The sequence below is a fragment of the Microcaecilia unicolor genome, chromosome 3 (assembly GCF_901765095.1).
Source record: "Microcaecilia unicolor chromosome 3, aMicUni1.1, whole genome shotgun sequence".
Lineage (NCBI taxonomy): Eukaryota > Metazoa > Chordata > Amphibia > Gymnophiona > Siphonopidae > Microcaecilia > Microcaecilia unicolor.
Genome location: NC_044033.1, coordinates 246,945,764 through 246,969,641, shown reverse-complemented (window position 1 = coordinate 246,969,641; position 23,878 = coordinate 246,945,764). Strand labels below are relative to the sequence as shown.

General features: G+C 45.4%; 1 protein-coding gene across 1 annotated transcript in view; it reads right to left on the bottom strand.

Moving 5' to 3' along the window:
* Positions 1-940: 940 nt before the first annotated feature.
* LOC115466437 overlaps positions 941-23,878 on the bottom strand; it is a 68,569-nt gene continuing 45,631 nt past the window's right edge. Inside the window, exons 5-14 of the mRNA XM_030197649.1 lie at positions 21,621-21,734; positions 17,877-18,041; positions 14,216-14,302; positions 8,785-8,880; positions 6,770-6,865; positions 6,019-6,126; positions 5,446-5,559; positions 4,349-4,492; positions 3,202-3,318; positions 941-1,480 (exon numbers count right to left, since the gene is read on the bottom strand). Of these exons, the coding sequence (XP_030053509.1) occupies positions 1,362-1,480; positions 3,202-3,318; positions 4,349-4,492; positions 5,446-5,559; positions 6,019-6,126; positions 6,770-6,865; positions 8,785-8,880; positions 14,216-14,302; positions 17,877-18,041; positions 21,621-21,734 (1,160 nt within the window). The 3' untranslated portion in view covers positions 941-1,361. The remainder of the gene's footprint in view (positions 1,481-3,201; positions 3,319-4,348; positions 4,493-5,445; positions 5,560-6,018; positions 6,127-6,769; positions 6,866-8,784; positions 8,881-14,215; positions 14,303-17,876; positions 18,042-21,620; positions 21,735-23,878) is intronic.

Here is a 23,878-nt window from a genome sequence, read left to right as displayed (position 1 = left end):
CTATTGAGACCCATGAGACTACCGCAGAGAGTCTCGGCACCCATTTTGAAAAACAAGATAGCGCGATCAGTAGTTTTAAAGTTGCTAATAGCCGTAGACTAAAATAAGCCAAGATGTTCAAGACCGGGCCTTATTCAACCACCAGCATTGAATTTCCGGTACAGCTACCCAGAAGTTCCCTGGGCACCAGACGATATTCAGACCGGTACCTGGGTAACTCTGTAGATAGACTGAATACTGCTGGTAAGTGGGTAAAGCCCGGCCCTGCCTGGACAATGCCGCAGTGGTCAGAGGAGATATTCAGACACACTGCCTGGTTAAGTGCCACCGAATATCCCCTCTCAGCCCACTCAGCGTGGTTTAACGAGACAAAAGCCTCTTCGGCACGATTAAACCCTTTTGAATATTGCACCTGTAGGGGTCGATATTCAGCTACAAGAGCTCAGCCTTTTGATGACCACTGCTGGCATTATGCCTGGAAATTCAATACCAGACCATGTCTGGGCTTCAGCAATGAATTTCCAGGTTTGTGGAGCCAGCTAAAACATAGCAAGTTAAGTGTGATATTCAGCACTTAACCGGCTATGGTGAACCGCATAAAGATAAGACTGACTTTTATGCAGTTACCTTGGCCAGTTAAGTCCTGAATATTGGCACCTAAGTGCTGACTCTGCCCCCACAATACCTCCAAAATAGCCAGTTTTGAGATAGTGCTGCAGAAAATCTCCTGTTAGCACCTAACTGGTTAAGTGCCGCTGAAAATTAGTGGTTAGCACTGAAAAAGTGATTTAACCAGCCCAAAGCTGTTTCTGGCCACTTTGACTATCAATCTGGTAGTTTCTATGAGAAAAGCAGGAGCTGACAGGTCCTGGATGTAATAAAGGTGAACACCGACCTACCTCAACCTGGATAGGTGCAAATCAACCCTTTTTTAGGAAAACAGTTTATTAATTCTCAAGGAAGAAGAACCTAAACAAATCTAGTTTAGAAAAAACATGCATATGAAAAAAAAGATTTGGAAAAGCAGCTGACACCAGATCCTCTGATGGCTACAATAGCTTCTAAACATTACTATCTAGCTAACTCTTATTTATTAGGATTTATTTATCACCTTTTGAGGAACTTCACCCAAGTTGGTGTACAGCAGGAATATCAATCCAAGAAACAAAACCATACCCCCCAAGGAAGTTTGTTGACAATGCAGGGCTGAGAACTCCCCCCCCCCCCCCCCCCAAAAAAAAAAAGAAAAGAAATTGCAATGCTAAATGTGTTCATGACTGTGGCACAGAGGCAGGAGATGACACTTCACAAGCCCTACTGAAAAGACACCGTGGTATATTTTGGGTGAAGATGAGCAAGACTCATTCTGGGAGCAGCTCTTTTGAACCAGATAGGGATGGGTGCTTCAGAATCAGATGTGCGCTCTTTCTCCTGGACCGTGAAGCCCAGGCCTCTGGTTTGCCTGCCGTCAACTGCCGTCCTATGGAGCATTCAAAAATAGAAAGGATAAATAAACTTCAGACTACCCCCAGGAGATTGAATCCATGCCACCCTCTTTATTTGTACCCCCTGAGTCTATCATGAAATGTGCCTGGGTTGCTGCCACTATAAAACTGCCACTTTGCTCAGGATGGAAAGAAATCCCCTCACCCCCTCATCCACCAGGTACAGAGGTGGCCAATCAAAATCCTACTAATATGGCTTTGCTGCCACTTACAACACATAAATATACATTTACCAGTCACTGTTATGTTCTTATATTCTCAGTGGCATAGCCAGACCTGTCATTTTGGGCAGACCCACAGTTAAGTTGGGTGAGCCTTCCAAACTACCCTCCCCCCCCCCTCCACCTTTGTCCTGCATATCGGTCCCTCTCCTCTGCCCCCGGATCTGGCAATTCCCCCCATTGTACGTCAGCTCTTTCACAGGCGGCGGCAGCAACACACATCCTTTGCCTGCACCAGCCTCACAGGCTTCTCTCTCTGCCACGTTCTGTCAGATAGGAAACAGGAAGTGATATCAGCGAGGATGGAATGCGGCAGAGGGAAGCCTGCAGGGCCGGTGCAGACAGTGAATGCGCATTTATGCTGTCGCCCGCGAAGGTAATGAGGTATACCGAGAAGGGGGAGGTTCAGAGAGAGAGGGGAGTTGCTGGGCCATGGGTGGTTAGGGGATACTGATGTGGGAGACAGGACAGCAAGGTGGCCACTGCTGAACTGTTTTTGTGGTGGTGGTGGGGAGTTCTTATGTTCCCTCTAAGCTGAGCAGGAACTGCATTGCTACCGGTGAAGGGCGGTGCCTCAATATTATTTCAATTTCTAGGGACAGTTCCTGGAGTCCTGCAGAGCTTACCTGTCCCTCACTGTTAAAAATGTGATAATGAAACAGCGCCCCCTACTGGCAGGACTGTAGGTGGAGGACTCCCACTTAGGGGGAACAATGACTTACCTACAAGTGCTGATGTTTTGTCCATTTACATGCACAAGCAGCACATAAACGCAGGCACCCAGTGATAGAACTTCTTTTGCATATGCTGCAGACCCAGTGTATGTAAATCTCTCTCATGCATATTCATTGTAGTATACCTGAAATCCTAACTGGGTCCAAAATAGGGTTCAGATGCTCCTCCAGTCTATGCCATCGTGTCCACACAGGCAGAGAATGATATGGGGATAGAGATGCACAGTAATCCACAGAAAACCATGGTAAACTTGCGGTAATGGTAATATTTTAACAGATTTACCGCGGATATGGGGTGGGGATGGAGTTTGTGTTTACAGGGATAGGTTGGGGGTGGGGATAAACTTTGTCCCCCTGTCATTCTCTAAGTCTTTCCTACATGCAACATCATATCATCTCACCTCTCTTCACAGCTGAAAAATCTAAATGCAGGACATAGGTTGTGAGGAGCAGGAGAATTTTAATACAGCAGTGGGGGCAGGCAGAGGGACTCAAGATGAACACTAGAGCAGAAACACAGACTCCGGATGAGAAAGGGGACAAAGAAGCTCCAAAAAGGAATTATGGAGAACAGGAGGCTGGAATTAGATTTGGGGGGGGGGGGGGGGGGAAGAGAGAGAGAGAGGCAATTAAGAAGAAGAGGGGGAGATAAGAAATGTTTGTTCCTTTGCATCAGTGGACTCAATTTTGCTCCCCTTAGAAAAATTGGCTGTTTTGAAGGACTTTACAGTTCTTCCCCACCTGTGGTGCAGCTGTGGTGGCCATCATCTCCTTGTCGGAAGTCTTGTTCACTCCAGAAATACGTCTCCTGCGCCTGATTCACCAAGAATACACGGAGAGTCTGTGCATCTGCCGCACCTGTTACACAACAGAAGCAAAAACCCTTCAGCGCTAGGACTTTTATGTTATGAGCCTTACACACCCGCCAACACCATTGGGAACTGGCCCATTACAACCTACTATCACCCTTCTCCCCCCACCACCCCCATTCTACACAGTGAAGCACCTCTTTGGAGGCTGAGAAGAAGGGTGTGATTTCTTCGGTAAATGTTCCTGTTTTTTGGGGGGAGATTCACTTCCTTCCAGGTTTCTCTCACAAGGACTCCCTCTAAACACACAAAAAGGCTTTACAGCACCATCAGGGGTACTCTGGGTCAAATCAGGAGGTGATCCACCTGGACCAGTTGGACTTCCAAGAGTTGTTCTTAGGGCAACTGTGAAGATACTTTTGCCTGGACATGTCCCAAAGTTGAACCAAAATTTCAAAGTAGATATAATTCCCTCAATTCATTCCAGGACAAACTACTTAAAAAAATATTGTTGTTCCTTCCCATCTAAAATTGATACAATCAGTCCCTCAGTGCCTGCCACTTCCAAGCATCTTTTTACTTTCAGTAATCCTTCAAGCCTCACCATGAGCACCAATAGGTGCTGGGGAGACAGACAGGAGGCACTACTGTCAATATTCTAGAGAAACCCCAGCTAGGTCTGCTCAACCAGATGGGGGCAGAAAACGTTAGAGAGGGGAGGGACACAGAACCCTGAGTTCTGTACCCCAGAGGAACCAAACCAGCACCACCAGTCCAAGCCTCTTAAACTCTGATCTCACCAGGTGGAGCCACAGAACTGTCCAACTCCCAGGAGCAACTTCTCCTGAAAATGTTCCCATATCAGCCAGACTGCACAGACCTACATCCTTCCATCTCCTGGAGACTAAGAAATACTGGTTAGCTGTGGACTGCACAGGACCCTTACAGAGTGATGTCATCAAACCAGTGACTCTTAGACTGCATCTGCTGGTGGAAGAGCATAAACCCACGCCTCTGGACCAGTCTACAGGGATGACAAGGAAAAATCCTTTTGCCCCCAGTTTCTCTTTAGACCTCACCGTAGGTAGCAGTGGGCACCATTTGTCCTCTTTCTAGGCCATACCAGGCCTGAGCACACTCCCTCATCGTTGCTTCCTCTTTCTTCAAGCTCCTGAAACCTTCTGAGCAGATGCCAGGATGGACCGGATCTATCATCACCCCTACTAACACCCCCCCCCCAAAAAAAAAAAAACATTAGACAAGAAAAACTAGGAACACATACACAAAACTGTTATAAGCATATTTGGCTACCTCCCCTTCCTCAACCCACTCAAGTCACTTCACTGGCTTCCTATCCGTTTCCGCATACAGTTCAAACTCCTCTTATTGACCTATAAGTGCATTCACTCTGCAGCTCCTCAGTATCTCTCCACTCTCATCTCTCCCTACATTCCTCCCTGGGAACTCCGTTCACTGGGTAAATCTCTCTCATCTGCACCCTTCTCCTCCAACGCTAACTCCAGACTCCGTTCCTTTTATCTTGCTGCACCATATGCCTGGAATAGACTTCCTGAGCTGGTACGTCAAGCTCCATCTCTGGCCATCTTCAAATCTAAGCTGAAAGCCCACCTTTTTGATGCTGCTTTTAACTCCTAACCCTTATTCACTTGTTCAGAACCCTTATTTTATCATCCTCACCTTAATATTCCCTTATCTCTTGTTTGTCCTGTTTGTCTTTCCTAATTAGATTGTAAGCTCTGTCAAGCAGGGACTGTCTCTTCATGTTCAAATGTACAGCGCTGCGTACGTCTAGTAGCGCTATAGAAATGATAAGTAGTAGTAGTAGTAGTAGTCATCCACAGAACAGAGGAATGTAGTAGTCCTTATTTCCTAAGTTTCAAGGGAGGCTCCAGTCGTAGGACTTTAACCCCTTGTGCACCACACTAAAGAGGTAGAGTATGTTCCTGATCATACAAACAAGCCAAGGGGCCAGTCAACTTGTAGCACACAAGGGGTGTATTCCTCCCCTCCCCCTACACCTGCATTTTTTATTGCTTCCTTCTCTCAGAAATCTAACCCCACCCAGGCCATTGACAGCACAATTCAAACATGAATCTAAAAAGCTTTAAAGGGTCCCCCTTCTGTTAAAGAAAAGTTCATGTTAGCATCCCCTCACCTGCACTGGGATCCTCATGGCTTTGTGTCCCTGGGGGTCTTCCATACATCCCCATATACATCTTCTCCTCCTCTTCCGTCTCCTGCTTAATGCTGCAGTTCACAATCGCATGGCCTAAGGCAGAGAGGAGAAAGGGAAGTCTCGAGATTTTTGGAACAGAGATGTAGGAGGAACTTTGTGTAAAAATGGAGGACTGTGGACAGGGTTGACCACAGATGGAGGACTAAGTGGGGTGCAGGAAAGGGGTGAATCCATATAAGCAGTCACCTCTCCCCTAAAGGCCAGCGAAGGAGGCCCCCTCTCCAACCCTGAAACTGAATAGCAGGGTAAGGGATGCTCTCTCTCTGTACTTGCTGTTGTTCAGGTCTCCACTGCTCCTGCTCATTGTAGTCCAACTCCATACCCTTCCCTTGCCATGTCAAAACTACACAAACTGTGCCCTACAAGGACTAGAGGGTACGCAATGGGTCTCTTTATCAGGGATAAAACAGACAAGAAATGCTAAGATTAGATTAGATTCCAAGGATCCCCTACCATAAGAAAGGGGTTAAAGTGTATACAGGCCCCCCTCACCTGTGCTGGGATCCTCCTGGCTTCGTGTCCCAGAGGAGTTTCCACACGCCCCCCTATATAGCTCGTCCTCCTCCTCCTGCTTAATGGTTCGCTTCATGATCACTTGGCCTAAGGTGGAGATGAAAAACAGATTCTGGGTAAGAGTAAAGGTGCACAGGGGTTGTGTTACCGGGATACTAAGTATTAAATATTTAGTGGGGTTGAAGAGGGGGAAGAGTAGGTGAGAAAGAGAGGTCATCACATTGGGGAGAGTGAAGCTGGAAGGATGAGAAAGAAGGTGAAGGAATCAACTGGGAGGCCTAAGAAGAAATATTGGGCTGGGGGAGGGGGGACAGTTGCTTATTCTTTCACAGCCTCCTGCATCAGTATGTGGAGGGGGTTACACTAGACCACCAGGGCCAGTGTTAAATTGGGGGGGGGGAGACTCGGTGGGTTCACTGGACCACCAGGGTATTTGGGGGGGGGGGGTCTGGACCCCCTGGGAAGCTTTTATTTGTGGTGGGGGTTGGGGGGGTCCAATTGTTATTGGACATATGTACGAGCTGTGCCTACTGCACAACATGCACCTGGAATGCCTGGACCCCTTTACTAACCAATGCACAACACTAATAGAGTGCATATAATTTGCATGCTGTTAGTGTTCAGCATCAGTCAATAATTCCAATTTCTTAATGAGCTGGTGTTTCTCAGACACTGTTCCTTACAGTGCGGAGTTCTGTGCATTGGGCCCGGAGAATTCTCAGCTCCTCACCTGTGCTAGGGTCAGTCCCTGGAGAGCTCCCGCACACTCCTGTACACCGTGTGTCCTCCAGCTCCTGCTTAATGTTCGGGCTCACAGTCACATGATCTATGGCAGAGAGAAGAAAGGCAAGTGTCATGATTTGTAAACTGGTCTTTGTGTATGAATTGGTAGTGTGTTACCAGAACACTTAGTATTAAAGACTAGGGCTGACGTAAAAGGCAGGCAAACAGGGTGACTAATCGGGGTGCCATGCTGCAGAGGAGGGGCAACCATACTGCCTTTTAACGCAGTCTGAATCTGTATGCATGTGAACTCAAAAAGGAAGAGGAGCCCACAGCAACCCTCACCCTGACCACCATTTTGTCAGATGACTGCCCTGTTAAGGACACCTCTATACTGAGGGCAGGATTGCTGAACCTAAAGCAGGGGATGACATTAAAAAAAGAAGGCGTACTATCCGCTCACTGCCCCCCCTCCACCACCACCACTTTCTCTTTCACCCCCACTCCCTCAGTCTCGGCCTGTCCCTCCTGGTCTCCCCTTTTTCTCTCCTCTGTCCCCATTATTCCTCTTTAACCTTTCTTCTGTTTTTCTCTCCCTCCCTCCCTCCTTCCTTAGTTTTTTTCAGATTAAGCAGCTCCCTTCAGCCTGGACTACAGCTCTGATCCCACTCACAAGCTGCCCCTGAGTTCTGGGGCCACAGCACACACAGAACACACCCTTCACTTCCTCCTACCCAGAATACCTCCACAGCAAGACGACATCACAGTACTCCAGTCCTTTAAATCTACAGAATCACTACAAAAAGTCTTTTGGCCTTGCACACATCTTGGTTATGTGCTCCCTCCCCCAAGTTCAGCACAGATAACATCTAATTTAAACTTAATTGACCATTGAATCCTCTTTCATTTATCCTCACCCCAGCCAATACTCCCCATCCTCAACCACCATTACCTAATCAATTCACCCTTACCAACAACCCTACCTCTCTTAACCAAACTCAACCCCCAACACCATTCTCAACTCCCTCATCACACATTTTCCTTAACACAACCACTTTCACCCTATAACCACACCACTTTACCAACAACCCCAAAATAATTTTCTGTCATTCCACCCTTGGTGCTGTGGAGGACTTGCAGCCTATCTGGATATCCTCCCAGCCTTCTCCGGGATGACTCCCAGGTTCATCCGATCCACCCAGGGCCTCCGCTCCAGGTGCCGCGCACCGTTATCATTTTCTCTCTACAGTTTATATTTTCTCTTTGCTATTCCCAATGGCTCCAGTACAATTTCTCTTCTTAATAATATCCCTTCCCAATCTCTTTCTCCCTCTAAAACCACTGTATACCTCAGGAACACATTACCCACCTTCTGCTTTCATCATATCACCATCCATTTTGTCTTCTCCCTTCTTCTCAGCTCTCAACCTTCAACATTTCCTTCCTTTCATTCAACCATCTCCATTCTGTCTGAGTACATCTCGTCTTCGTTGCTGTCATTATATTTCTCCTAGTCTTCTCTATACTCTCTTGTTCCTTCTCCTGCTCTCCGTTTATTGCGTAAATCTCTCTTATCTGTACCCTTCTCCTCCACTAACTTCAAACTCCGTTCCTTTTATCTTGCTGCACCAAATGGCAAGAATAGACTTCCTGAGTCAGTATGTCAAGCTTCATCTCTGGCCGTCTTCAAATATAGGCTAAAAGCCCACCTTTTTGAAGCTGCTTTTAACTCCTAACCCCTATTCACTTGTTCAGTACCCATGTCTGTTTTTCATTCCCACCTTAAGTATTTCCCTTATTTGTCCTGTTTGTCTGTCCTGATTAGATTGTAAGCTCTGTCAAGCAGGGACTGTCTCTTCACGTTCAAGTGTACAGTGCTGTGTACATATAGTAGTGCTACAGAAATGAAAAGTAGTAGTAGTAGATTTCAAACCACAGACAAGACCAAGAGTATGATTTCCAAACCAAGGAGGAGCTTTGAAGGAGCACTTCCCAAAACTGAAAGAGTTTTCATCCCTTCACCTGTATTGGAATGCTTCTGGCTTCCGCACCCCCTCGTGTATGTCGACTCTTCCGCCTCTGTCTCCTGTTTAATGGTGGGGGCCACAATCACTTGGTCTAAGGCAGAGATAGGGAGATCTTAGAGGTTTTTTGATCAAGAGGGAAAATGGACCTTGAGTAAGAACAGAGCCAGGACACTGAATATTAATAACCAGAACTGTTTCCAACAAGACAGCCACCAGGTGTACCCAGCGTGGGGGCAGGGTACCATGTTATCCTCTTTGAGTCAGCTTGTCAAACTACAAGCCTGCAAACACAAAACTGAAGGGAAAATGCTAAATTCAGCCATTGCCCTGTTAAAGACAACTCTATACTGGAGGCAGGATGGTCATATTTAAAGCAGGGGGCCAACATGAAGAGAAAGTGAGGAGCGTTGCCTCCCCACCCTTGGGCCTCTCAATCTTTTACACCCTACTTCCCATCTTCTGTACTTCCACCCACTCAACCCTTCCCAATTTCTGCCTGTTTCTTCTCCACCTCCATAATTCCCTTCCAAACCCCTCCTATACACGGCTTGTTGCAGCTCAACCTCCTCCCACAAGCTGCCCTCGACTGCGAGCTCCATGGGCATGAAACACACCCCTCACTTCTCCCTCTGTGGCAAGATTAGGCCTGTTAGAAACACCCACCACTGCCCCTCCCCAGACAGCAAATTGATTCTTAAAGAATCAATCTGAATAAACTAGAAATGCTCACTCCTGCCCCCCCCCCCCCAAAGTTGCAGGAGAAAAAGAAAAGGGGTGAGGGCTTCTCATTACATCTAATAAGATGGCTGATTGCTTTCACCTTTTGGAGAATTGGATTCAAAGTCATTATTTGAAACTGAATAAAGCAGTGGTGTAGCTACAGGTGGGCCTGGGTGGGCTGTGGCCCACCCAAAATTGTAGCTCTCTTGCTGTGGTTGGTGGGAATTCCCAAACCCCACCAGCTAAAGATTTCCTCCTCCTCCTCAGGCAGCCAATGCCTTTCCCAACGGGAGCTGGCACCACACACCGGCCCCTCTGCACATGCTCAGTTTTCACCAGGCGGAAGCACTGAGCATGTACGGACTACTGTCAGTGGCGTTGGAAGAGCACCGGCTACCCAAGGAGGAAATCATCAGCTGGTGCAGTTTACGGATCCCCACCAGCTCAGGTATTTAATATTTTGCATTTGAGGGTAGGGAGAGAGGCAGAATGTGGCGAGCACAGTGTGTGTGTGGGGGGGGGGGGGGGGGGGGGGGGAGGATGAGCTGAATTCTGTGCCAATCCATTTTGGGCTCAGGCCCACCCAAAATTGACTGTCTGGCTAGGCCCCTGGAATAAAGATAACATTTTTGTTGATAGGTCAAACCAATGACATTATTTTAAAACTGAGAAATCCTGATTTTAAATTTGAGTCCAGTCTAAAAATATTAGGGGGGTTTGTTTTACCAATTATGATTTCCACAGATTTACAGGTAAATACACTGATAAATCATTTCTATTATTAAAAAAGTTAAGAAAAATGAGAGGCTATTTTGAATTGTCTTTTAGGATGACAGTACAGAGCCTTTTATTGTCTCAGATTACTGCAACATAATTTCCCCCCCCCCCCCCCCCCCAATATTCAACCAGTGGCAGGCAGCGGTTTGACTGCCTGCTGCCAGCGTTCAACCTGGATCCCGAATATTCAATGCTGGGTCGTTTCCGGCGACCAGCATTGAATATCCAGGTTTTTCAATGCTGGCTAGTGCATGACCGGTTAAGTCGACATTCAGGCTTAACCAGCCTTAGCGGGAAAGATAGGTCTTACTTGGCAGCTAAGTGTGACCAATTGCGTTCCGAATATCAGGACTTAACAAATCATGCCCCCAGAACACCCCCAACATCGCTGGCTTTATTTTCAACACTAACTGGGCATTTTCTGAGGCAATAACCAGTTAAATGACACTGACCAGTTATCTGCAAAGACACAAGTTAACTGGTAGGTGGCCATTCCAAGCTGGTTTAACTCGCACAGAATATCGAGCCCAATGTATTTAGGATGTCCAAAGTTTTTGTTAAAGAAGTTGCTGACCATTCAAAATATGGCATCTCTTTTCATATTTTCTGCCCATAAAACTGACAGTTACGCCCTTGCTTATTAAGCTGCATTGGTTACTTATAGATACTCCAATACAGTTTAAACTCTATATGATGATATTTAATATAATCCATGATAGAGCTCCTCAATACATGTTAAACCTAGTAGGTTTACCACGAACAGCTAGGTGGGGCATATCACATAATCCTTTTTAATTACAATTTCCTGATCCAAAAGGTCTTTGTTTTAAAAGGACAGTTTCTTCAGGTTTTGCAACTGTATCAGTTCAAATTTGGAATTCTCTACCGATTCAGATTAGAGTTCTTAATAACTGTGCTCTGTTGTGAAAAGTTTTGAAATCACTTTTTTTATAATAATTAGCAGGGCCGTGCCTAGGGTCTCTGGTGCCCCCCTGCAGACTTTCAGTTGCCCCCCCCCCCCCCCCCCCCCCCCGGTCTAGTATAAAATGCCATAAATAAATATAAACTTTTAACGTTAAGAACCTGATTATCAAAGTGCACATATTCCAAACACTATAATGAAAATAAAATGATTTTTTCTACCTTTGTTGTCTGGTGACTTTGTTTTTCTGATCATGCTGGCCCAGTACCTGATTCTGCTGCTATCTGTCCTCTTAATTCCATTTCCAGGTCTTCCTTTCCATTTATTTCTTTACTTTCCTCCTTTCTTGCCTTACATTGGTAAGTAAAAGCTGGGTCCTCTGCAGACTTGATTGTCCAGTGGATCCAGCTTCTGCCTATTTTCTCCATCCATGTGCAGGTTTTCTCCCTTTTCCCTCATCTCATCTGCTTCCTTCTCTCTCCCTTCCCCTCCATCCATCTGCATTGCCTTCCTCTGTCTTCCTTCCCCTCCATCCATGTTCAGAATTTCTCCCCTTCATCCATGTGCATCTCCTTCCTGTCTTCCCTCCCCTCCATCCATGTCCAGCAGCCCTCCTCTCCCACCTGCCTTCCCCTCCATCCACCCATGTCCAGCACCTTCCCTCTTTCTCTCCTACCCTTCCAGCCAGTGTCATCCCTCTTTCTCTCTGCATCCTTCCACCCATTACCCTCTCCCAATCCTTCCGTCCATTGTCTCCCTCTATCTCCCCTTCCTTCTAGACAGTTCTCTTTCTCGACCCTTTTCCATTCAGCATGTCCTCTCTCTCCCCATCCTTCCAGTGTCTTTCCTCTTTCCCTCCCTACCAGCGTCTTCCCTCATTCTGACCCCTCCTTCCAGCATTTTTCCTTTCTCCCTCCTTTCATCCAGCCTTTCTCAGTCTGACAGCTAGGGTCTCCCCCAGTTTCTCCCCAGCAGCTTCTCTCTCTCCTACCCATGTCCCCTCTTTCCACTCATCTCTCTCTCTCTCTGTACCCCCTTCCATCCAGCATCTTCTCTCTAGCTCTCCCCTGCTCTTTTCCATGTCCCTGGCTCTCCCCTGCTCTTTTCCATGTCCCCTCTTTCTCTCCCTCTCTCACTCCTCCTACCGTTTCCAGCCACGTTCTCTTCTCTCCCTCCGGGCCTCTTTACAGTTCCAGTTACCCAGTTCCAGGCTGGAAATTTTGGGACAGTCCTGCATTTCTGCCCATTCTATGCTGTTGCATTATGGGACTCGAAGCACTCAATGGGCACTACAAATCCCACACTGTTTTGGGATATAAGTTCAAAACCAGGATTGCCCCAAAATCTCCAGCCTGGAACTGAATAGCTTGGCATCTCTGCAGCTCTGCCCTTCCCTACCCTTCATGCCCCAACATCTGCCCTGCCCTTGCCTACCCCTTTCCCCATCCTTCCTTGTAACTGAACATCAGTCCTGTCCTTCCCTTCCCCCATAGCTCAGCATCAGCTCTCCTACCTACTCATAGTTGGGAACAGTCCTGCCCTTCCCTCCCCCATAGTCTAACATCTCCTCTTCCCTTCTTACAGATGGACCCACACATCGGGGGTCCCTTATTTCTAATCTTTTTGCTATTGTTTTCAATAGCATTTACTATCATTGTGGGTTAAATCTAGATAGCCTCCCCCCCCCCCCCAGTCCAGCACCGCTGTTTTCCCTCTCTCCAACCCCCCCCCCCCCCCCCCCCCCCGAGCACCGATGTTTCCCCCCTCTCTCTCCAACGCTTTGTTTTCCCCTTTTTCTCTCCCCCAAGTCCAGCGCCATTTTGTTCCCCCCTCCTATCTCTCCCCGTGTCCAGCGCCCCTTTTGTCACTCCTCCCTCCACGGACCGTCAAACCTTACCTTAACAAAGACGAAAGCACACTGCCCACATCCTTCCCTCGCTCCTCCGAGTCCTGCTCTCGCTCACACACTTCCTGTTTGCGCGAGGGTGGGACTCGTGAATGACGAAAGCAGAGGGAAGGATCCGACGCCGGCTGGGCTCAAATCAGCTTCTTATTGCTGCAACAAAGTAAGAGAAAACTTGACAGTCGGGGCCCGGGGGTGGGAGGATGAGAGGGAGAACGGAACGTGGTTGGTGGTAGGCTTGGGAAGGGGCTGGGTCTCGGGAGGCGTGTTGCGGAACGGTAGGTGGGAGGAAAGGGAGGGGAGGAAGCACAAATTTAAAAAAATGTGCCTGCCTGCATTTTTTTTAAAATCCGTTTTTAGTTACGCCACTGCCCGGGGGAGGATATGCGAGGGGATGTTGGGTGGGCGGGCTCCAGCGCTGCTGTCGGGGTCCAGGAGCTGAGGTAGGTGGCGGCGGTAAGCATGGCGCAGCGGCGCCCTCCAGAGGTCGGCGCCCTCCTGCCATGCTTACCTCGCTTACCGGGTTGGCACGGCCCTGATAATTAGTATGTTTTTATATAAAACTAGTAAAAAAGCCCCATTTCTGATGCAAATGAAACGGGGGCTAGCAATGTTTTCTTCTGTGTGCATGTGGGAGTGTGTGTGTCCCTGCCCTCTGGCCTCTCTCCCCTCCCCCCTCCGAGTCCTTCACTGTTACAGAGCCAGCAATTTGATTTCGTGCTCTGCTGTTTTCCTTCACTGACTGTGTTACAGAGAGGGCGGGGCAGACACTCATAGGGAAACCAGATATCTCGCCCCCTTCACACTTCCGGCTGGAGGTTTCATAGAACGTTGGTGTTGCCTTTTATATAGAGAGATGTTATAATTCCTAGAGATTGCCTGGTACCTTAGATTTTGTTATCCATATTAAACATCACAGTAATTGCAGAATATTTGTATATGTACCATTTTATGGAATCTAAAGTGGTTTGAGTGACAAGCTGGCAAGACCCCTTTATTACCAACCTGGCTGCATATCATGTCCCTCTCCTTCCCCCCCCCCCCCCCCCCCCCCCCCCCCTCCGGGTGACCCAACTCTCCTCCTTTGTCCCTCAAGGTACTTACTGACAGGCAGTGCAGCATAGATCCCGCCAGCCGTAGTCCCCGGCTCCTCATCAGCATTCGAGACATCCTCGTTAGAAATCTCATAACCTGGCAAGAAAATCAGGAAGAGGCAACACCCACACTATGACAAGGTGCCCTGCAGTATGTTCCATAGAGAAGTTATATTGTTAGCAAGGCACGGAAACATCCTAAGGGTGTATACCGAGTGTTCTAGCATGAGAAAGCAAGGGGGGCGTATCTCCCACTTATGCATGCAATTTGTAGAACACTAAAAGATATTAATGTGCAAACTAATCTTTTTCAGAGAGGGGAAGTGGTAAAACTAGAGGTCAAGAATTGTGGTTGCAGAGAGGGGGACTTAGGAGCAATGTCAGGAAACACTTTTTCAGGGGGGGAGCAAGATGGCCGCCGAGTAGGTTGGAAGAGAAGGACACTCCCATTACATTTTGCCTTAGTACTAATTCCTGCAAAAATGCCGAAAAGGAAAGGCAAGTCGAAGGGACCTCCCCTCCCGAAACCCACTCCTTCCTTACCTGGGCAAACATCCATCTCTTCCTTTTTTATTTCTACCCCGATACAGGACGAACCCACTGCTGGGGCAGGGAAGAGCCCCAGCTTGGAGAGCGAGTTATCGCTTAGCCCCCTAGGACCTCAAACTCCTCCACCGCCGCAACCAGACGGGAAGGCAGTTCCGGGGCTTGTGGAAACAATAGCCTCGAAGGGGCGGCGCACCCCGTCGTTGGAAGCGGGTATTGGGAACAGCATGCAGAGTGAGGGGACAGAGCTGCATAGTTCAGGCACAACATCAGACGAAACAGCGGCTGAACTGAATTTAAATGTGGATTTGAGAGAAGAAGCTTCCTTGTGCGCTTTGGCAATTCAGCCACTGGAGAGGCCAGCTGAAATTTCGCTAAGCTCAATTTGGACTGCTCTCGAATCTCTGCATAAGGTGTGTACATCCTTTATTACGGTTTCTTTAAATAATGCATCTCAGATTAAGACTTTGAAAGAGAAAATCGAAGGAATTTCATCTAAACAAACAGCAATTGAAATAGAAGTGGCAAAAATTTCTAAACAACAAGCTCATATTGCTGGTGACCTGTTGGTTTTACACCGAAAGATTGAGAATTTAGAAAACGTATCCAAGAATTTAAACCTTCGATTATTAAATCTTTCTCAGTCCCGATATATGACACCTAGATATATGTTTGCGAAATTCTTAACTGAAATATATAATTATTCAGAACAAGTCCTGCCTCCATTACAGAGTATATATTACTTGAGACAGAAAATGAAGCAACAACAAAGAAATGTGGAACAACAAGGTGAAGGAGAAGATATAATGAATGTTACAGATTTATTGGAAAAATCATTGGAAAATATTGAGACTCAATCAACTCTGGTTGTATCATTTGTGTTTTTGCAGGACAAAGAAACTGTGTTGAAATTATACTTTAAAAAAATACAGCCAGAGTTTAAAGGTGGAAAAATATCTATATTTCCGGACATATCTAGATGGTCGCAAATTAGAAGGAAAAAATTCTTGGAAATGAAGAAAGAATCCATGGAGAAAAAAGCAATTTTTCAGTTGAGATTTCCATGCAAATGTTTGCTTTTCTTTAAAGAAAATAAATATATTTTCTATGAGCCTGAACAGTTGCGAGAATTTCTTAATGCGCAGAGTATTGAAGAACAGTCATAGGATAAGAGGTTCATTTTGTAAAATAGGGGTTAATCCCTACTCGATTATTCTTGCTTGATTTTTCTTATATATAAGCCATCTCCCAATGGTATTTATAATTTTGCTTCCTTCCTCTATATTGTGGACTATAATCCAATATAAAGATATTATCTTTAGTGGACAATGGTTATTTTGTCTATCTGAAATATATTTGTGGAATATTGGTTTTGAAATGTTGGTATATCTGATCAAAGTTGTAAAAAATTAAAACTCAATAAAGAAAAATTTTAAAAAAAAAAGGAAACACTTTTTCAAAGAAAGGGTAGTGGGTGCCTGGAATGCCCTCCAGCGGGAGATCATGAAGACAAAAACGATGACGGAATTCATGAATGATAAACACAGAGGAACTCAATATAGAAAAAGGATGGAATCCAATGAAATCAAAACTTAAATGATCTTATAGCTGGAGTGAGCTTTGATGGCAGCTTCAGAGGTTGGGAAGTAAAACCAGTGCTGGGCAGACTTCTAAGGTCTGGGTCCCGTAAATGGCAAAAACAGATCAGAATTGAGGCTGGAGTAGGCTTCGTCGGCAACTCCAATAGTTAGGAAGTAAGACCGGTGCCAGGCAGAGTTCTACAGTCTGTGCCCCAAGATTGGCAGGGAGTGAAAGAGATTAAGTATATCAATATTTAATCATAAAGAAGTGGAATCTGTGCAAAGTGCCAAATTCAACCCTGGCCACCTTGTTGTGCAGACTGAATGAATCATGCGGGTCTTTATCTGCCGACATGTACTACATTACTATGTTACACACACTACTTGCTGCACCAAGGCACACCCATTTCCAACTGCCATAGACCCTGCTGTAAGTAGGTGTGTCTACATTTAGGTTTACCAGTGCAGAGTTGAAGAGAGTCCCCCTCGACAACACCAGGCACACCACCACACCTTTCTCCTCTCCGGCAGAAGCAGTTTCACTGACTTGTGAATGTGAAACCATTTCTGAGATTCAGTCTTGTGTCTTTTTTTTAAATAATTATTTACTTATGCTACATAGCCAAAAACTGACCCGTCTTTTGTTTTAATTTATTTTGTTTTTGGATTTGGTGACAGGCTATGGGGGGGGGGGGGGGGCAGGAATGACCCTACCTGGCAGGGAACTTATGCCAGCCAGAATGCACCAGCCGAAGGGGCTAAAGCCCAAACTCCACAAGGAAGTGGCCCATAAGCCAACCCCAGCAAGTAGCTGGCCCCTAGGACACAGCCACCAGAACAGCAGCCATGCCTTGGGTCTGTAGGAGTCAGGCTGCAACAAAAATAAAGAAAGCAACTGCACCAGTCCAACCTGCACCATCTGCTGAAGACAGAGAAATACTGATGTGGACTGGTCTGGCTGGATGATAAGGGATGCAGGTTTATGCTAGCATTTTATAATGGAATCTGGGCGCCCAGATGCCTGTTATAAACTAGGCGTTCCCCACACTGCACTGGGACACCTTCACCTAAGCACTCTTTACAGAATTACCCTCTGAGGCTGCAGAAAGCAAAACTGGCTTGCCCAGGATCATGAGGTGCATCAGTGGGAGAAATGGGATTAGAACCTAGGTCTTGGTTCCAAGCCCATCATGAACAGGCCAGGCCTTGGGGATCACCCACCTAACCCTGTTCTCAAGATAAGAATCACCATACTGGGTCTGACCAAAAGTCCATAAGCCCAGTATCCCATTTCCAACAGTGGCCAAGCCAGCTCATTAGTACCTGGCAGGATCCCAAAAAGTAGAGAAAATTGTAGAAACTATTTCCTTCTTTTATTTTCCACTTTTCCATCAAGGGGATCTAGTATGGGGGAAGGTTCAGAAACCCAGGGAAGGGAGACCCAGTTGTCTCCTTGGTTTCCCTCATAGTAAGAGCTAAGCCGTTTCATCTGCTATGATGAAATTTGTTGTAAATCTTGAAGAAGATTTAAGAAGTTTATTCTACCTAGATGGCCCGTACTTGGATTTATATAGGTGCTGGTCTCACAAAGGAGGGGTGGAGTTATGCTTGCTTGTTCCTCCATGCCCTGATGATTCCTGCGACGAGGCTCCTCCATCGCTTGCACGTCCTGGATTTTTAGCAGAATATGAGGGTGCACAGTTTGATAGCCTGAAGGGAAGAAATAGCGAGAGAAACACATCAACTCCCAGAGATGCCCCCAGGGACTGCAATCTACAAGTTGATTGGAAAAAAAAAAGGGAACCCCTAGATTTTGTTATCTAACTATGCTGATTAATTGTATAATTTAAGCTAATTTGAGTAATTCGTACCAAAATACACAGCAAACAATACTTTGCATAATTGACTTCCAGAACTTACTGCTTACTTATTCTACCGTTTAAAAGTGAAATCGGTGTGATGTCGTTGTTCACACTAACTGTGAAAATGGTGTTTACTGAAGATTTATCAGGTTTTCAGACAAACTAAATATTACAGTGCAAGACAACTTACTGCTGAATTTCCAACAAAGAATCGGACACTGGGGGAGTTGGTACAACTGAACATCGGAAAGTAGTAACTGTATAGGAAGAATTTGATCAATGCAGTAAGATGGTGGTGTTCACGTCTTCGCTGTTGTATGTCTGCTTGGGGAGGACATTTTGAACAAATTCTGTGACTGAAATTAACCTCATCATTTACTTTGCAGAAGTAGTTCAGTATTTATTACTAACTGAAAAAGCTCCCATAGGATCCTTTTACTAAGATGTGTTAATGATTAGCATGCGCTAAATGGTAAGACACCCATTATCTAGTGTTTAGTGTGTCATACATGTGAATACTGTCTGTCAGGTATGTCACAACAGAAGAAAGACTGAGAACCACTGCAGTAGAGGAATGTCTGTACACAGTGAACAGGAAATAAAAGGAAACACACACATTTTATCTCATAACATGAGTTACTGTGTACCTCTTTAAGTCAAATTCTCAGTAAGCGTGCAGAAATGTATTGAAAGGACAATAACAACACATTACTACACCTTATTGCTATTGTCATATACCTTGTAAAATACAAAACTCAAAAATTTCAGTGAAACATAATAATTGTCCATTGTGCAATTAGCAAAACCTTATGGGGTCCTTTTACTAAGGTGCGCTAACAGATTTAGCACGGGTTAAATGATAAGTTTTCAGCTGAACAAAGGGAAAAAACCCTATATATCATTGAATTGTTGCTAACAATGATGTAAGTGAAATACAGATGCAATGATGGTGACTGCCAGGGTGGAAGAGAGAAGCAAGCTGCAACCTTTTCACTTCAGGCTGCCAGATGTAGGACCAGTTATGGAGATTTCAAGTACCCGACTTCCTGGTTCTCATGTCTCCCCAACCTACAGCACATAGTGATGTTAAGAAATGCATAAGCATGCTGTCAAGTTTTGGTGACACACCTCCCAGCTGTTGGTGTCACACTGGTTGAGAATCACTGCCCTGCTGTGAAATGACAGCCGGGATCTGAGAGTCCTTAGTTCACAGATCTCATCCTCTCTTTGTTTATATACTTTATTTCTCTGAGTTTTCAAACTAGCATAGCTCAAAGAAATGCAATACAACAAAGCTGTAACAATAGGAAGAGTAGCCTAATGGTTGTAGTTCAGTGGCCTAAGGGAACTGGGTTCAATTCCCATTGTAGCTCCTTTGGGCAAGTAACTTAACCCTCCACTGCCCCAGGTACAAAATAAGTACCTGTATGTAATATGCAAACTGCTTTGATTGTAACCACAGAAAGGCAGTATATCAAATCCCATTCTTTTCCCCTTTGTTCAACCCAACCATAACTGTATACCCCTCTAGAACAAGCCCATAAACGATCTACGAACTAACCAACTTCCGCAAACTATTGAAAACTCATCTCTTTGAGAAAATCTACGGCAAGGCTCAAAACACATGAAGTCCATACACATCAATAGAAATGCACCAATACACTTCTCCTAAATTTCTCTTCCCATACTTTCACCACACTTAATAATTTACCCACAGATAAAACTGTGACACCCTAACGTTCTCTGGTTATTGTTCTATCGTCCTATCATTCCCCATTGCTACATTCTATTGCTATATCTCCAAATGATATTATGAACTGACTGTCTACCCTAAACCCTCACAATGTAACCCATAATCGTATTGTAACAAATTGTACTTCCATCAATCACAATGTATTGTAAGCCACACTGAACCCGCAAATAGGTGGGAAAATGTGGGATACAAATGCAATAAATAAATAGACAATTGAAACAGTCCAGATTTGATCATTGAATGCGTTGCCAAAAACAATATCATGGGTATATCTATCAGAGATAGTTCAATTAAGTCCATAAGCTCTGATGCCACCCCAGGAAAGGGGCCCATAGTCTATCAAATGTTGTTCTGCCGTACCTCTGGGCCGTCAATTTGCTCAAGTAGTAGCGTCCCACATAGAAGTCTTCATCTAGGGTAACTGAGGAAGAGTCGCAGAATGGCAGCATCTTGCCACTTCCCGCTGGATAGATTGATTGGGGTGTATGGTTCTACAGACAAGTCCAGTCTCATTGATTTGTAAAGCTTTATTATTAGGATTTTCTAATGATTGTATTCCATATATCTGAATTTGCTCCTTTTCTTTCTTGATGAGGGCTATATTAAGATTAGTTTGTTGATGAATAATTGTTTCTTTGGAGAGCATTATTTTGTTTCTCGTTTTCTCTTTCTTATGTGAGAAAACGTAAAAGTTTAAATTGTACTTTAAAAAAACATCCAGATTAAGAAGATAATCAATAGAAATAAAACAAAATAAAACATGGAAAAGAAAATAAGATGATACCTTTTTTATACTGTCATCTACCAACATTTGCTTATTTCCGATCTGACGAAGAAGGGCAACCTTCGAAAGCTAACCAAGAAATGTATTAAGTTATGTCCAATAAAAAAGGTATCATCTTATTTTCTTTTCCATGTTTTATTTCTATTGATTACCTTTAAATGTGGACTAACACGGCTACCACACCTCTCTACTCCAGATTAAGAAGAGAAATCAATCTCTAAGAACTGCACATCTTAGCATCCTTGCCAGGCTTGAGCAACACAGTGATACCTGCCTCTAACACAGACTGGTAATCTCAAAATGGCTTCCAGGACCTCCCACAGTAGTCGCACAAGACTGCTTTGGGAAGTCTCTGCAGCCATTTTGACTGAGGAACCAGCAGCAGCAGGAGTGACTGGGGATCCTTCTGCCTGGAGGAGGCCACTAGACCACCAGGGTATTTAAAGATAGGCCCAAGGAGGGTCTTTGGCTGGTGGAAGGGCAGAGGGGTTGTGGTCAGGGTGGCTGGCGCGGCCCAGGGGGACCAGCTCTGAAGGTATTGGGGGGGGGGGGGGGAGAGAGAGAGGACTGAACCCAGATTTCAGGCCAGTTTTGGTACTGAAGCCAAAACTGGAATTCAGTCAGCTTCTATCAGACGGAAATGTCGTTCTGCAAGATCGATAGTGAGGCACAGAACCAAGCGGAGTGAGGAACTTACCATTAATACCAAGCTGCCACCCCGAGACTCCTCAAATTATGAGCCCATTAAAAATATGCTCATAAGAAGGGAAGTTTGGAATTCTGCTATGCTATCAGTGGGGTAACTGATCACGTCAAAGTCTGTGAAAGTTTTTTTTGAAGTTGTCTCCTATGATTTGCACTCATTAGCCAGCACCACAGAACGCACTCACCTTGCCCTGGGCTGCGCATGCCGACTGTGCCCTCAAAGTCCACAGGATCCCTGAAATTCAGCGCTTCCCCTGGTTTAATCCGCAGTAGGACATTAGGGTTCACAATGGTGTAGCCTAGTTTTGGGGAGACAAAATACTTGACACTTTACAACACATAAGGGCGCTAACATGTGCCTAATGCAGCTTAAATAGCCTACCTTGGGATACGCTCAGGTGCCAAATTAGCACATGCTAACCACATACTAAAAATATTTAAAAAAAAAATTTTTTTTTGAGGGAGCATGTCAGGGAGCGGAGAGTGGGCATTCATGCGCTAATCATTTAGGGCAGCTAGATTATGGCACATTAACAGGGTGGCAGTAAGTGGTCACATGGTAATTGTTTTTAATAACTGCATGCTAATGGCAATATTAGTGCATGGCCATCAGTATATACTCGACTCTAAGTCGAGAAATTTGAGCCAAAAAATGCCTCAAACCCCCTGCCCCCCCACCCCAAAAAAACGGGGTCATCTTACCTATGGGTAACACCCTTAGTGCTTAAAAAAAAAAGTCCCTCATCACCCAACATCGTCAGCAACACAATCCCCTTCCCCGCCCCTGCCATGTACCTTCAAACAGATCTTATCTCCTAGGCTGCCTGCACTCTCTCTGATCCATCCCACCCCCTCTGACTCAACTTCCTGTTTCTGCAGGGGCAGAACAGATCAGAGAAAGTGCTCTGGAGCAGGCCGCTGGCAGAGGGGCAGCCTTGTGGTCAGTGCAGTGGATGTTAAGCAACTGGACTCAGGTACTAATCCCACCTTAATTCCATTATATGTTATTGACAACCCTCCAGGAACAGATTAAAAACCTACTGTACAAAAAAAGCCTATTTGTATATAAGGCACTTATTGTAGGGAAACAATGTATTTTACAATATTGGACACAAGAAATAAGCCCATCTTTCTGGCAATGGAGGAGCTCGCTTCACTCCCTGGTGCGGATGGAAGCGCGTGCTATGAACAGTAGCCCTAGAAGTAAACTACGTTTCTGGGAAATTTGGGAACCGTATGTGCAGGCTTTATCAGGCAGAGCTCGTAGTCTATTGGTGAACACACTCACGGGAGGGGGAGGAAAGGAAAGTTAAAACAAAGGATTCATATGTTTACTGAATTATGTTGATATGAGAATTCTGGTAAGGGTATAGGGGGGAAAGGGGGTGGGGGAAGGGAAGGGCATGTACAGAAACGTTTGATGACACTTAAGTTAAAGGTTATGTTAAAGAAGACAGAGATTTGTATTAAGTATATGTTTATTGATCAATATATGTTGTTGACTGTGACATCAATAAAACAGTTTAAACATAAAAACCTACTGTATCTAAAGGTACACCACTACAATACCCATCACACTTGCAGATACAGTAGGTATTTTTATGTTCCAGGAGGGCTCACATATTTGTACAGAAATAAAAGAGTTAACGTGGGAGTTACACCTGGGTCATGTTCCAAGTCCACTGCATTGATCACTAGGCTACTCCTTATACAGTACTTGCTTGTTGCTCTGTTAGGAATTGCCACAATACCTGAAGCTGTCATTGAGCCCGGTATCCACTGTTACTTTCACTTCTTAGGGGGTTGGGAGAGGGTTAGTAACCACTGGGAGATTAAGGAGAAGTCATGCCTTCATCCCAGAAGTGGTCAGCTGCTCAATCAGGGCAACTTTTTAGACCTTGGACATGATCAAAACAGGTCTAGATAAAAATTGCCTTGTTTTTAGAACTGAACATTTTTTCCCATTCTGTTATGGCTGAAAGACAATATAGTCCCGCACAAAACACTCCTCCAACACCCCCCCCTTGCTATTTGGATGAACCGCAGTGTCAAATGTCAAAATTCTGCCTTTTGAAAATCACGATTTGGACATTTCCAGTAGATGGATGTTTTTTTAGCCATTTTGAGGCATCCATCTGCTTCGAAAATGAGCGTCATTACTGTCAAATCATACACAAACGTAGCTAGTTAAATGTGTCCCGGATAATGTATCTCCAGTTAAGTTTAACGGTAACCCCCTCCCTAGGCCTACTAGGCCTACTACCCGGACTGCAGAGGCTTAAAATCCTCCACCAGCTGGCAAGAGTGCATAACCTATCAGTCTGGGCCGATCTAGAGGGACATTATGGAACTATACTATCTGAATTAACTAGACCTGGATTGGCCATAGTGGGCAGTAGGATACTGGGTTTGACAGACCTCAGGTTTGCCCCAGTATGGCAGT